Raw genomic sequence first — 15,148 nt, forward strand, 5'->3', positions numbered from 1 at the left:
CACCAGGGACAGGGCTCGTGTTTACAGGACTAGGATCCTTATCATGGGGCTGACCTCTCACCCACTATTTATCAGCTTGCTCAGCCTTGAGCTGGCTGGAAGCCGAGCCCTGAGGCGGGGCTGCAGTGTGATCATTCCGAGGTGGGGGTTACTGTGGCAAGGCCTCAGAGGAGACTAGAGAGTTACTGAGTGGGAGGAAATGCAGATACTGGAATTAGGATCCAGTGAGGGACTAGGTCGTGAGCAAGGGAAGGGAGGAGCCAAGGGGGAGATGGGGAGCTTCAGCGTGAGGGAGGGGAGTCAGTGAGGAGCTCCCGCGGGGGACAGTGGGGAGCAGGGGTCGGGGGGCAGAGGGGGGGGCTCCCCTGGGGGGAGTCGGGCAACTCCCGCGGGGAGGGGGGTGAGTGGGGGACACAACGGGGGGTTCGGGTCTCTGGGACGCTTCAGAGGCGGTGCCCCAGCTCCCCGCCTCTTGTCGCTGGGGTGGGCTCCCCGGGCCAAACCCGCTGCGACGTGCGCGGGTAGCAGGCCCGTTCCAAGCGCCTGTCCCTGGCTGCCCGCCCGCCAGGCCAGCGGCGGCCACTCCCCGGCGGGGGCGGGCTTTGTGCCGCGGCGGGACCGGGGCATGGCGGGGGGGCGCTCGCCCAGGGTGGGGCTGCCTCTGGCCCATCTTAAATCCCCGGGGCTGAGCGGGCCCCGCCAGTGCGCTGCGCTCCGGCCATGGAGTGGGCTGCGCTCCTCCTGCTCCCGCTGGCGCTCTGCGCGCTGCTCTACCTGCTGGGCCGCTGGCTGCTCGGCCTGGACGGCGACCTCACCCTGCTGTGGGCGGAGTGGCGGGGCAAGAGACCAGGTAACCCCCCTCCCCCGGTAGTGCGGCGCCAGGGGGCCAGCCCTGCCCCATCCAACGTGGGGGCAAGAGCCAGCGGGGTGGCAGCAGCTGCAGGGGTGGGGTAGAGCCAGCATGTGCCTCACTGGGGCGTTTGTGCCCGGGGACACGTATTTTAATCCGATTTAATTAAAGGGGTGGATTAGTTAAACTACCTCAAACCCCTGTGTGGACTCAGTATTCGGCATTCACGTGGCTGGATTCAACTAAACTGAATTGAGGCCACTTTGATGCTGAATGAGAGTGTTCACACAGGGGTTTAATGCAGTTTACCTAATCCACTTTGGACACACACGTTGTAGTTCATGTGGATTGTTTTCCTGAGTGCCCCTGTGTAGACAGGTTTCAGAGTAGCAGCTGTGGTAGTTTGTATCCACAAAAAGAACAGGAGTACTTGTGGCACCTTAGAGACTAACAAATTTATTTGAGCATAAGTTTTTGAAAGCTTATACTCAAATAAATTTGTTCGTCTCTAAGGTGCCACAAGTACTCCTGTTCTTCCTGTGTAGACAAGCTCTGGGGTAGACTAAAGGGAGTGTGGGGATCGGGGGTGTGTGTGTGTGTGTATGGAGGGGAGGGTAAGGCTATGGGAAGAGTGTTGGGATAATCACAGGGGTGTGGTCATGGTGTAGAAGCCAGGGGAGGAGGAGGGGGGTCCTGTGTAGTGGTGGCGAGGCAAAGCCATGGAGTAAGTGTGGTGTAGGGGATGTGATCCAGACCTGGGTCTGGTTTCAGTGGTAGCCATGTTAGTCTGTATCAGCAAAAAAAAATGAGGAGTTCTTGTGGCACTTTAGAGACTAACAAATTTATTTGGGCATAAGCTTTTGTGGGCTAGAACCCACTTCATCAGATGTATGAAGTAAAAGATCTAGGAGCAGGTATAAATACATGAAAGGATGTGGGTTGCTTACCAAATGTTAAGCCAGTCTAACCTGGGTCTGTGTTTGTAGCAGGCTAGCGTGTCTGGCTCAACAGGACAGGCTACTGAAGACCCAAGCTGCCAGGGAAAATGGGCTCTGATGTAGTCTCAGCACATCAGGTGGCAGTCCCAAGGGGGTCTCTGTGGGATAGTCACAGGAAAGTATATGTGGGGGAGAGGAAGGATCTAGAATGGGATGGGGTATTTAGGAGTCTCTGCCACGTCCCTATTTATACTACCTTTTGAAAGAAACTGTAGGCTGGAAATAACCTGCCTCTGACCAGATAATGCTGATGTTTGTACCCTGCACAGCTGTGGAAAAAAACAGGGAAGAGGTCTTTCGAAAACATTTCTATATTCCTTATTAGTGCCATCCAACTGCTAGATGCTTCACAAATGTGCAGGAAATTAAAAAATGTACACTCATACCTTTTGAAAAAGGCCAGCTATTTAAACATTTTGACATTAGGGCAGAAAAGTTAATCAGCAAGACTTGTCCATCTCTGAGCTCTCATTGGTGCACACCTGAAGATTTAATGGAGATAGTTATGGAAACTTCTGTAATAGGTTTCAATCTAGGTTTTTAGTCTGTTTTAAATACATGTTCACTAATACAGTGCTAATAATTCTCTTTCTAGATTTAATCTAGTATGATGTCTAATTTGTTTGTTACTTTTATAGCATCACAAGCTTGCTAGGTATTCTACAGAACAAATAAAAGACTGCACTATTTAGAAAGAACAGAATGAATAAGGGTAATGAATAAAATGAGGGGCTGCGGGTGAGATAGGACAAGGATTGCGACCGTTTACAAGAAAGTGTTACTGTTCCCACTGTCTCCTCCTGCTCCTGAATTTACAAGCTGCTTAGGCCTTCTGTAAGTTTTCTTCTCTGCGTGTGTCAAGCTAGCTTCCCCTCTTCAAATCCCTCTTCAAAACTGACTGTCTTACTTTGTCAGTTAAATTCAGCCCAGGCACTACGGTTCCACTCTCATAAAAACTGTTAATTAAAAAGCCGGTAAGGAAATTAAGCACACAACATAAACAAATTGTGTGTTTTCAAGCGCTCTGTATAATGTCCTCCCAAGAGTGTTTTTCCTTACTTTTTCCTGACTTAAGAAGGATTTCACAATCTGTGCCTTTGATTTTATGTTTGATAGGGTAGGTAAACAGGTCTCTTACACTGTACAGTGCCATGTGCATCAATGTTAAAAATTAAATGTTGAATAGCAGTTATAAGTATCTAATGGATCTTTCTAATTTTTCTTGGTTTTACATTTTGTTTGTTTCAGTGCTGTCAGGTTGTTTTATAGCTATGCATCAGGGCCGCTGCAAGGATATTTTGTGCCCTAGGCGAAACTTCCACCTTGGACAACCTCTCCCCCCCCCTTGCACATAGATTCATTGAGGGGCAAATCCCAACGAGCCTTTATAGTCCCCAGGGGCTGCTCCCCAGACCAGGTTCCCCCCTCCCCGCCCCTGAACTCCCCTGGAGGGTGCACAGCCCCCCCGCGAGCCAAGCCCTCCCCATCCCGGCGGCCAACGCCCCAAGTCCACTCACTGGCTTTGCCAGGCTTGGGCCGCTGCAGCAGCCCGGCAGGGAGGAGCCGCCTTCCAGAGGCACCGGAAAGCCAGAGCATCCTGCTTGCGGCAGCGGCGAACCCCAGCCATGGAGGAGCTGGCGCGGCGCAGCGGGGTAGCAGCCATGCAAAGGTAGCGGCGTTGCTAGCGGGGAGCAGCCGCACCCTCCGCCCCTCCTGCCCAGGCTGTGGCCTGGCACCCCCCACCCCCCAGGGGTTCCTGCAGGCTGCAGCGGATGCATGCAGGCACCAGCCTTCATGTGCCCCCCGGCTCTCCTCTCGCCTAGGGTTACCAAATTTCAACAATCAAAAAAGAGGATTGGGGGGGGGAAGAGCCCCACCCAAGCCCTGCCCCCTCCCCCATCCACCCCCTCCCACTTCCCACCCCCTGACTGCCCCCCTCAGAATCCCCAACCCCCCCGCTCCTTGTCCCCTGACTGCCCCAACCTTTATCCACACCCCTGCCCCCTGACAGGACCCCCAGAACTCCTGACCCATCCAACCCCCTCTCTCTGCTCCCTGATGCCCCCCGGGTTTCCCCTTACCATGTCTGGAGGGGAGGGATAGTTTGAGCATTGGCCTGCTAAACCCAGGGTTTTGAGTTCAATCCTTGAGGGGGGCCATTTAGGGATTTGGGGCAAAAATCTGTCTGGGGATTGGGCCTGCTTTGAGCAGGGGGTTGGACTAGATGACCTCCTGAGGTCCCTTCCAACCCTGATATTCTATGCCCATGCCAGTCAGATGCTCCATGTGGAGGCAAAACACGCTGCCAGGCTATGGTGTGCACAGCCCCTCCCCCACAGAGTGCTGAGGCAGCGGGAGGGGGGGAGCTCTGGAAGGGACAGCGGCGGCTCACGCTCCCTGGAGCCACAGAACCTGAGTGCGGTGAGGGGGGAACCGGGGGGCATGCCTGCCTGGGCTGCGGGCGGTGGCCCCCGTGTGCCCTCGGGCTCTGCGGCTCCAGGGCGTGTGAGCTGCCACTGTCCCTCCCGGAGCAGGCTCAGGGCCCCGTGCCCCAGCGGCGGTGGTGGCTCACATGCCCGGGAGCTGCAGAGCCTGAGCATGGCGAGGGAGGAGCCAGGGGGCGCATGGGGACCACCGCCTGCATGCATCTGCTGCAGCTGGGCAGGAGAGGCGGGGGGCGTGGCTACTCCCCGCTAGCAGCGCTGCCGCCTTTGCAAGGCTGCTGCCCCCCTGTGCCGTGCCGGCTCCTCCATGGCTGGGGCTTGCTGCCACCGCAAGCTGATGCTCTGGCTCTCTGGTGCCTCCGGAAGGCGGCTCCTCCCTGCCGAGCCAGGGCACTGCTTTTTGGCACCCCCAACCACTTGGCGCCCTAGGCGACTACTTAGTTCGCCTAGTGGTTGCACTGGCCCTGCTGTTCATCAGTCCCTTTCCCACTTTTTTTTTTTCCTTTAGGTTCCTGTTTTGGTTCCCATATTTTTCAGTAGCTACATGTGACCTGTTTTCAGGTGTAGATGCAGCCAGTGTGTTAGCCAGTTTTGCAGGCCTTTGTAGAAAGCAATGTTGATACCACAGAAATGGATGCCTTGTGGTTTGTTTATTATTGGTAAGACTCACAAGATATTAGGCATTGTATAAACATAAAAGAGGCATGGTCCCTGACTCCAAGAGCTGACAACCTATGGCTTGATACTGCAGGTTGCTTTGTGTGGTCAAACCCTATGCCTGTGGGGCTCCACATGGACAGAGGGTCCAGCTCTCCAAGTGGTTAGTGGTTTGCAGGATTGGGGCCAAAGAAAGAGTAAGGGTACAAGATGCAAATAGAAAGGTCAAAATGATGATCTGGCCATAGAAGTACAGGCAGCTTTGTGAAATCTGCTCATGACTTCAGTTCCACTGAGACTGCTATTAAAATCCTGTTTTGAGGATAAAGGGAGGGCCTATTTAAGCACCACCAGGAAATCTATTTGACTTCTTGAGGTCCCTTCCTCCTATTCTGCTCAGTGCAGCATTCTGAAAGTTGATTACAACAGCTTAACTAGAACTCTGGCCAAAAGATTAGCACCTGTAATATAGAGAGGAAGGTAGTCTTGTGGTTAAGACTTGAAATTATAAGACCAGGGCATTTCTTCCCAGTTCTGCCACAGACTGAGCGATTACTCTGGGTGTTCTAGTAAAAACTGGTTCTTAACTGTGAGCCTTTGAAAATCAGAGTTTGCTCAAGTGCAGTATGTTATGCATAACTCTTTCACTAAGCTGACAATGGTTTTCAACCTGGGATCTGTAGACCCCTGGGGGTCCGCAGGCTGTCCAAGATTGCCAAAGGGATCTGTATGTCTATCTGAATATTTTTTCATTTGCAGACCCCTAAAAAGGTTGAAAACCACTGGTGTATAGCTAAGGAAGGTGGTGCTTAAGCTGCATACTGTAACATTAAGGGTGTTTACACTGCAATATTTAAAAAAAACAAAACAAAAAAACCAGTGGCATTGAATCTCAGAGGGCAGGTCAGCTGACTTTGACTTGGGCTGTAGAGCTAAAAATAGCGGTGTAAACACTCAGGCGGAATCCCAGATCCCACAAGGAGGGGAAGATCTCAGAGCCAGGGCTTCAGCCTAAGTGTCTCCCCTTCGATTTTATAGCCCTGCAGCTCGAGCCCCCTGAGCCCAAGTCTGCTGCGGGCTAGCTGTGGCTATGCTGCCGGTCTTTTGTTGCAGTTTAGACGGACCTAGTATGTGCAGTGCAGTTTGGCAGAGGCAAGCTCTCCATAGGATTCCTTGGCTTGATTCCTTCGCTCAACCCTCCTGGGGTGCCAAAGGATTAAAGGAGGACTCCAGCATGGCTTTTAAGATGTGTGTGGGAGCCGTTCTCTGAAGCATGTTAGGAACTGCACAGCTCCTTAAAAGTTTGCAAGAGGGCCTGCCTCATATGGAATGCCCTATTGTGTATAGGACAGGCTGTTCCAAAGGTGTTGAGCCAAGTAGCTGCAGGTTGTGAAATTTAAACATGCTTTTGCTCCGCAATCAGAGCTTCAAATTCTCTCTCCCTGGATGGGTTCTTATGGTGATGGTTGACTGATAGTATCTGGATGCCTTGCAAAAAGGACCAAGGCAAGGAAGGGTCCAACAAGCTGACTTTCTTCCGCCTCCCTAAGTGATTGCTAGGTAGCATGGTGTGTTTGGGTGTGTCTGTACATACGCGCACACCTGCCTCTCTTTACCCACTTCAGTCTCTTTAGTGGTTGGTTGCAGACATTGGGGGAAGGCTAAAGAGATAAGTCTTGCACACCTTTTAAAAGACAGTGAGGTTTGTGGTCATTCATACCTCTTCCAGAAGAGTATTCCATAGTCTTGCACCAGTTGATGGGAAAGTGTTATCCCTGCTTTCAGGAGTTTGACCCTTGAGAGTGATTGTTACACTTCTCAGGAGTGTAACTGTCAGAGGAGTGAGAGACCTCCCTCAGTGAGAGATGGTCATTTGAAGTCCTTCAAGTTACCTACAATGATAATCTCTATTTTGAAATTAACCTGTGGGGAGCCAGTGTACAGAGTGAAACAACTGTAAGCCCTTTGTGCACCTCATGTTGCTCAAGAGGCAGGCCGTTGGGTTTGGGACCTTTTAAAAAAAGGTTTGTGCACTCATTCCCAAGTGTGGGGAGTTGCAATAATCCATTCTAAAGGTCATGTAGATGAGGCTCACGCTGATCTGGCCGTTAGCTGGAAGTAGATGCTGCAACTTTCTTGCCAGTCACAGAAGGCTTCAGCACAGGCTAAAATTCCCAGGGTTTGAGGAAGGTTTGTACTGCTGCAGCTTCACTGCTTTGGTACCCAAGTTAGCTAGATTAAAGCTAGCTCCGGTATGTCTACTTGGACTGCAGTTACACCCAATGATTGCAGTATAGACATGCTCAGCATCTGAGCCAAGTGACAGAGAGAGAGAGTTGGGTGTTGTCTCACATGGCAACAACAGTATGCAGACTATGCTGTCTTCTACCATTGGCTTAATTAAGCAGGAATGGTAGCACTGGTTGTAAATAAGGTTTCCCAACACTTCCCATTAGAAGACCCTGTTTTCAGCTGCTTTAACTATCTGGGCAGAAATTTTCCATGCTGGATGTCCGCCTCAGGCTGAATTGTTTTGGAAAACTTCAGACCACATTCTTCAGCCGTTTCAGACAACCAAGCTATGGAAAAATACAGCACTTTGCACATGTTGAAGTCTGGTTCCTTTGAAGTAGGAGATAGCTCAGTGGTTTGAGCATTGGCCTGCTAAACCCAGGGTTGTGAGGCCAATCCTTGACGGGGCCATTTAGGGAGCTAGGGCAAAAATCTGTCTGGGGATTGGCCCTGCTTTGAGCAGGGGGTTGGACTAGATAACCTCCTGAGGTCCCTTCCAACCCTGATATTCTATCTTTGGAGCAGGGACTGGAAATAGGTGTGCCAAAAAGATGTCTTTTGTGGTCCCCATGAAAATTTCCCAACATTTAGCCAAGTTATAATTTAAAAACAACAACAACACATTTTGCATATACTCAAGAGAGACTGCAGACATTTTAGTGCTAAATTTGAAGACAATTCCATTTTTACTGGGCATACACCAGCATGGGGCTGAGCAGGACTTGCCCTGCAATTGCAGCTCTGGGCTATTGTCAACCAGGCACCTGAATAGAGAGCAGTAGAAAGCAAAACATTCCTTTCCTTTCTAGAAGGAAATGTTTCCCCCTCTGATCATCTTGGCTAGTGAGTCAGAGGTTCTGTTTTAAAAGGGGGGGTGGGGGGGAATTGATAGTTAAGTGCGGGATAACTAATGCACGGTAGCTGTCTTGCTGAAAGATTTTTGTCATGTAAGTTGCATCGTCACTTGTGAAAGTAGATACGTTGTCAAACTTTGCACTGTATTTTGAAATGGTATTAATTATCGCTTGACAAACTGTAGTGGAGTTAACAGCATTCAAGTAAATGTAGTTGACGAGCACTGTTAGCTTTCCTGTCTGTACATCTTTGGCCTGGTCAGAAATAAAATCAAACCGAACATGCAGTGCATAGTTTTCTTGCTCATCTGTGGACTCATCTGAAATAATTGCAGAAGACTCACATGAGTTAATTTGAGACTTCATCTCCTCAAAATGTGTAGCAAAAACCTTTTGACGATAATCCTGTCATAGCTTATTTGCACTTGGTAAGCAACCGGCATGTTGTACGTTCCGTTGAATGAACTCAAGCAGCTTTGGGTCAAAGTTTTTCCAACAGTATATAAGCACTTGCAGATGTCACCACAAGTTCCATTATAGCTAAATGATGGGTACAAGAGCTCTGTCATCTTCTAAGAAAGAGAATAAATTGGTTTTGCTTTTTGATTTTAAACTTTTTGTTTACCAGCAATGCATATCCGCAGCCCTCTTTCTGCTTTGATGGGTTTCTGAGTCTAAGTGGTGCTGAACTGTTGCCCGACGTGTGTGATCCAATGAAACATTGCAGCTTCTACAAAATAGTTTGTCGCCATTTGCACGTAGAACTTGGCTTCCAAATTGTTTCACACGATCTGCTGCAGTAATTATTTTTGAGATTTTTGATTTACTTTGGACACTTATTTTACAGTAACTGCAGGTGTCTTCTAGTAGGCAATCAATTGAGATCACTACACTACAAAACCTCCCCAATGTCTATATCTATCAGTCAGTGAGTTGAGCCCTGAGTGTAATTTGCTTCTCTAAAGTGTCAATCAAAAAATTCTGTCAAGTGCTTCACCTTTCTTTCTATTTTTTTTTTTTTTTTTATATAAGTGAATAATTGCATCTGGAATGGGGGGGGGGGGCAGTTGCTGTACAATGTTCCCTCCCCAGGCAGCTGCAAAGGGAGGGGGACAGGAAACGAGTGGGGAGGAGGGGTGTGGAGCTAGCTGCATCATACCTAAGAGCAGCCCTGCAGGGAAAGAGTAAGTTCTGTCCTGCCCCAGTTCTGCCTGGACTAGCAGTTAGGAGCCCTGTGCTGGGACACTTCCAGCAGCACAGGGAAGATCAGACCCAACTCCACAAGCTTCCTCCAACTGCAAGAACCTCTGGGGCTGCTGCCTAATCCCAGGGCATCATGCAGCAAGGGGAGGCACCTGGAGGTGGCTCTGAGCTCTCCCTGAGAGCAGCTGTGCGGGGGATGGACAAGTCCTGTCCCTCCCCCAGCCTAGCCGGAGCTAGGAGCCCCCTGGCTGGGGCACTCCTAGCACCAGGGGAGATGGGATTTCACAGGGAAGGGCTTATTTCATGGTCCATGATGAGTTTTTCACTGCAGTGAAATTGGTAGGGCCATACAAATATGGCTGGAAGCCAATTCCAAAGTGTCTTTCCATGTGTTTGTTCCATCTATGTGATGGAAGCATGCCTATCAGCGCCATCATAAACATCTGTTAGTTATCTGCTGCCTGTGTTACCCAGGATTTTCAGAAACCAAAGCAGTGGTAATTTAACTGTTTCACTCCAGGTGGTGTCAGGAATAAATCAGTGGAAACACAGTGCTTATGGCTGATGGGGAAAAAATGATGCAAGTAAATGTGCTCTTTACACCTGAGGGCATTCTGTGCCTAAAAATTCTGTGCCAAAAATTAAAAATTCTGCACACAATATTTTAAAATTCTGCAAGTTTTATTTGTCAATAAATAAATGCAGAGGCTCCAGCATGGCAGTGGGGAGCACAGGCCACTGGCTGCACAAAGGTGGGAGATGACCCTGCAGTCCTCCCAGCCCCGGGACACAGACTCGGTGGTGAGGCTGCACCTGATCCTGACACAGCACAAGGCCTGGGCCTGCCCCAGAAACACCGCAGGGCCCTGCCTCTCTGTGCCAGGCACACCAGGGGTGGGGCAGGCAGGCAGGCTTAACCAGTCAGGATCCAAGTGTGGAGGGATCCAGGTGTGGGGTGAGAGGATTCTGTGTGGGACAATCTAGGTGCAGGCAGCTCAGTGGGGGGGTCTAGGTGTGGGGGGATCTGGATGCACAGAGGCTCTGTGTGTGTGTGTGTGTGTGGGGGGGAGGGTTCCAGGTGCAGTGGCAATTGGACTATGCAGGGGCTTCCAGGTGAAGGTGGTTGGGGCTCAGCAGAGGGGTCTTGGTGTGGGGGTCTCAGCAGGGGGGTCTGGGTGCTGGGGAAGTGGGGCTTGGTGGGGTCTGGGTGCAGTTAATTGGGGGTCTGGATGTGGGGGCTCAGGGAGTGGTCCGGGTGCAGGGATGGGGTATGGAGGTAGGGGGTCTGGGTACAGGGGGGCTCCAGATGCAGGGGTTGAGGTTCAGTGGGGTGGGGTTTGGGTATGGAGGGCTAGGGGGGTTCTGGATGTACCAGGTGAGGGTTGGCAGGGGTGTCTGGGTATGGGAGGTCCAGATGTACAAGGGTTGGGTGGATGGAGGAGCAGCTCCCTATACAGTGACCCTTCCCCCCACAGCTGATGAGCAATGTGGGGAGGAAGCAGGGGAGGATGCGGAGCTTCCTGCAGCTGAGGGTGGGTCTGACATAGCTCTAGTCACTCCTTGCAGGGGAAGAGGAAGTCCGTCCTCTCCTGCTTCCAGCCCAGCTGGGACTAGCAGCTGATCAGGGTAGGAGCCATGGGCTGGGGTGTCCCCAGCCCCTTGGTGATTTACCTCTTTGCTGGCTGCTCTGGGTACCTGAAACAATGTACCTGCGCAGCTAGGGAGTGGTGCATGACTGCTCTTGCAGCTTCCCTTTAATTCCCTGTCAGCCATTTTTAGTATGGGAAAGCAAAAAAAAAAATCTGTGTGGGACGTGAATTCTGTGCATGTGCAGTGGTGCAAAATTCCCCCAGGAGTACCTCTTATATAAAACTACTATTTATTAGATTTAAGCACACACAGACAGAAGCAATAGGTTTAGAACATCCCAAATAATTACCTAGAATCTGAGATGATATTGAGTAATTAGCAGCAGGTCAGCAAAAAGTCTCTCAGGATAGCATCAGAGAACTGCTCCAAAGCACACTATTATCTGGTCTTTTTATAACTAACTTTTACAAAATACAGAGCTCATCCTGGGTCATCACCTCTTCTAACTTCACTAAACTATTGACCAACAAAACATTCCTAACAATATTAGGCCTTGGCTACACTGGCGCTGTACAGCGCTGCAACTTGCTGCGCTCAGGGATGTGAAAACGCCCCCCTCCCCGAGTGCAGCGCTGTAAAGCGCCAGTGTAATCAGAGCCTGCAGCACTGCACGCTCGCTCGCAGCGCTGCAAGCTATTCCCCTCAGAGAAGTGGAGAGCGCTGGCACTGCTGCGGCAGTGCTGTGAATTCTCAAGTGTAGCCAAGGCCTGAGGCTATGTGTACACTGCACTTTCATCAGTAAAACTTTTGTTGGTCAAGGGTGTGGGGAAAAAAACACCACCTCCCTGACCAAAAAAAGTTTTACTGACAAAGAGCACTGGTGTGGACAGTGCTTTGTTGGCAGGAGATGCTCTCCTGCCCCCTTGTTGGGGGTGGCTTTATTTTGTTGGCACAAAGAGCAGCTACGCTGTGTGCCTTACAGCGGCTCTGCTGTAGCGGCACAGCTCTGCCACTGTAAGGAGCGCAGTGTAGACATTGCTTTAGTCATAATAAGCTTCTATATCAAAGGCGCCCAAACTCAAGATCTCCAGCCACTTACTTTGTTTGTCTCAATTTATTGACACTCTTCTCCCCTCCTCTCTTTCTGATTAGCCGAAACCGCAAGCCTGCAGCCAGCATTTGACCTTGCCTCCAGAAGCCCTGCTTATTCAAATGAACCCTTACCCATGTGCTGTTCTGTTTAGTTAATTCCTGGTGGCTGAATGCACACAATGATTGCAATTAGCTTGATCAAATTCTGGGGTAACTTGACCCCCAGTTGCAGGGCAACATCTGTGTCATGCTGCCCTATCGTGTTCTTACTGCAAGAAAACAAAATCGTTTAGATGTATTTGCTGTTTGTAGGATGTATTACCTGCACAAAATTCTCTGTTACTCAGACACTCAAGGGCACGCACCTTTACCCAGTTCCTAGGGCTCAAGGCGTAACCCTCTTAATTTAGGCACCCCCACCCTTTCTCAGTTCCTAGGGCTCCAGGCAAAAAGCATCTAACTTTACTCCTCTGTGGGCTCTGGGCTCTACTCCTCCGTGGGCTTCGGGCAAACACCCTTTCCATGTGGACTCAGGGCTTAATCTTTTGGGGTTTACAGGGTCTTTTACCAGTGAAAGAGCCTTACACAGTAATATACTACATAACCTCTATTTATTAACAATCACCAAAAACATACTGCATGTGCTACACATACAGTGCTCACCACTCCCAGTAAGACAGATGAACTTTCCTTGATGGCCAGTCAGGATCAGGTCATCTGGGGGATTCCAGTTTCTGCACGGTGTCATTGGCAGAGTGTTGAGGTCTGGCAGCTCTGATCTTTGGGGCTGTGTCCTGGAGTTGGTTCCCAAAGAACTTCCTTTTGGACCCCAGTTTATATAGTGAAATTTGAGTTCTGCTTAGCTGTACCTTAACCAATCATTTTACTGAAATCTATCTAACCAATCCTAACATAGTATAACAAAATTCTTTAATCAATCCTATCCCACCACCTTAATTAATTTACATAATTAATTTTGCTAGGTGTATCAGACAAACAATTAAAGAACCAGACAGATAAACAATAGGGAAGTGGGGACCGTAATGATAAAACAATAAAGAAATGAGGATTTCACAACCACAACTGCTGATAAGTGATTTCTTAACAGACAAGATGCTATCAAACTAAGTTTTCTTTAACCATCTTAAGATCTGTTTCTTTTTCTGGTGGTAGTGGGTGCCATTAGGACAGGGTCTCCTTAACAGCCTGATATTACATTGTTTTAATGTAATTTAGATGGAATGTGAGAATAAGACTTCCTGCTTTTCAGCTAATGGCTGCTGCTTGGCTGCTCTTTTAATCTGGCTGCAGACAAAGGCCTTATCCTTACAGATTACCTTTATCAGACACGTGTCTAAAAATACTGCACATCACAATTTTATCAATTAAGCAAACATTTCTCAAGTTATGTTAAAAAAACAAAATAAAACCTGGACCAAAGATCAGAGAATACAAGTGATAGAAAAACACAAGATAAGCCTACCAACTCAAACATAGATTTCCACCTCCTGTCCCAGGACGAAGTGTGTTGAACTTTGTCCATAGCATACCTGTGTGTGCTATACAACACAAATATAATGGAGATCATATATGTAAGGGAGGAATAAGAAGAGGTCTCAGACTTTCTTAATATCTCTTTGAGTGTAGTCTTCAGTTTCACTAAAGCTTACTTAAAAGGTCCAATTTTGAGAAATCTGGGATCCATGCTTTAGCGGATATAACAATATTCTGAAGATGCAATCCAAACCAAGGAGTTAGGGTCAAACAACTTTCTGTGCTATAAATGTGACGAGAGCAAGATCAGTGTATCCTTGGGGTGCTTCTCATCTATTGAAACAAACTAGGAGAGTTTTTCCCCAAACCTGGGGAAAAGATAATTATGACTGAGTAGGACTTCTTATAATGCATCAAAGGTTTCTGCTTAAGTCAAAGAAGATTGTAAATGTGGGAAAGGAGCATTGATGACAACTACTGCCTTAGCTAAAGATCTCTCAAAGTAAAACGGAATCACTGAGCCTTGTTGTAAATCTTAATGGGAATATTATCCCAGTGGATTAGAAACTGATGGCCTTCTAAGTGGAAGCTATGGTCAATTTTCTCAGCACAGCAGTTTGGTGCCTATGTAGCAATGAGTGCTTTCTAAACTAAATTTTGATCACATTTGAAATCTATAACTGAAACTTATTTAAAATCACTTTCTGGTGGCCACTGTGCTTCTGAAAAGATGTGATCATGGGGTGTAGGGGCTCAAAGAGGAATCACAAAGTCTTGTCAATTCTGCTTTATTACCAACTAAACAGACACTTTTTAAACCTCTCACGCTCTGCAGTGTTTTTGGGAGGAGGGGTGTGTACTGTACAAAGTGGCTAACATCTGGGATTAATGTAAAAAAGTCTCTCGATTCTGCCACCCATTCTCATGCTGAGTAATAGCTTCTCTCACTTAATAGCATGGATTTCAGTAGTTGCGGATGAAGGTACTACTCAGTCTGGGTAATCTACATAGCCGCTGGGAGGTATGATTTCCATCTCAAGTAGATGAATGCATGCTAATTCTGCTTGAGCTAGTGCCTAAAAACAGCAGTTTGTCCACAGTTTCTCAGGCTAGCCACCTGAGCAAAGTCCTGCCTGATCCCCTTGATATGCACTTGCTCAGTCAGGCCTTGGCTACACTTGAGAATTCACAGAAGCGCAAGTGTAGTCGTGCCGCCAGCGCTGCAAGAGCTCTCTCGCAGCGCTGCAAGTACTCCACCTCTCCGAGGGGAATAGCTTGCAGGGCTACGAGCGAGCGTGCAGCGCTGCAGGCACTGATTACACTGGCGCTTTACAGCGCTGCACTCGGGGGGGGGGGGGGGGGGGGGGGGTTCACATCCCTGAGCGCAGCAAGTTGCAGCGCTGTACAGCGCCAGTGTAGCCAAGGCCTCAGTCTCAGCTGCAGCAGTACAGGCAACCGCTACAGTGCTATTTTTTAGGCACTAGCCCCATCAGAACTAAGGTATATACTTCTACTTGAGCTGGGAATCATGCCTCCCAACTGCTATGTAGATATACCCTCTGAGTAAGGGTTGCAGAATCTGGCCCAAGTGATGCTGCTGCTGCTTGTAATAAACACAAGATTGCAATCTGAGGGGTATACACAATATATGTAAGAATGGGGTAGGTCGGCTAA

At 49.0% G+C, this 15,148-nt stretch overlaps 1 protein-coding gene across 1 annotated transcript in view; it reads left to right on the forward strand.

Moving 5' to 3' along the window:
- Positions 1–660: 660 nt before the first annotated feature.
- DHRS7 (dehydrogenase/reductase 7) overlaps positions 661–15,148 on the forward strand; it is a 33,566-nt gene continuing 19,078 nt past the window's right edge. The window contains exon 1 of the mRNA XM_026654219.2: positions 661–850. Within this exon, the coding sequence (XP_026510004.1) occupies positions 721–850 (130 nt within the window). The 5' untranslated portion in view covers positions 661–720. The remainder of the gene's footprint in view (positions 851–15,148) is intronic.

Source organism: Terrapene carolina, unplaced genomic scaffold (assembly GCF_002925995.2).
Source record: "Terrapene carolina triunguis isolate 2854851 unplaced genomic scaffold, T_m_triunguis-2.0 Scaffold189, whole genome shotgun sequence".
NCBI lineage: Eukaryota > Metazoa > Chordata > Testudines > Emydidae > Terrapene > Terrapene triunguis.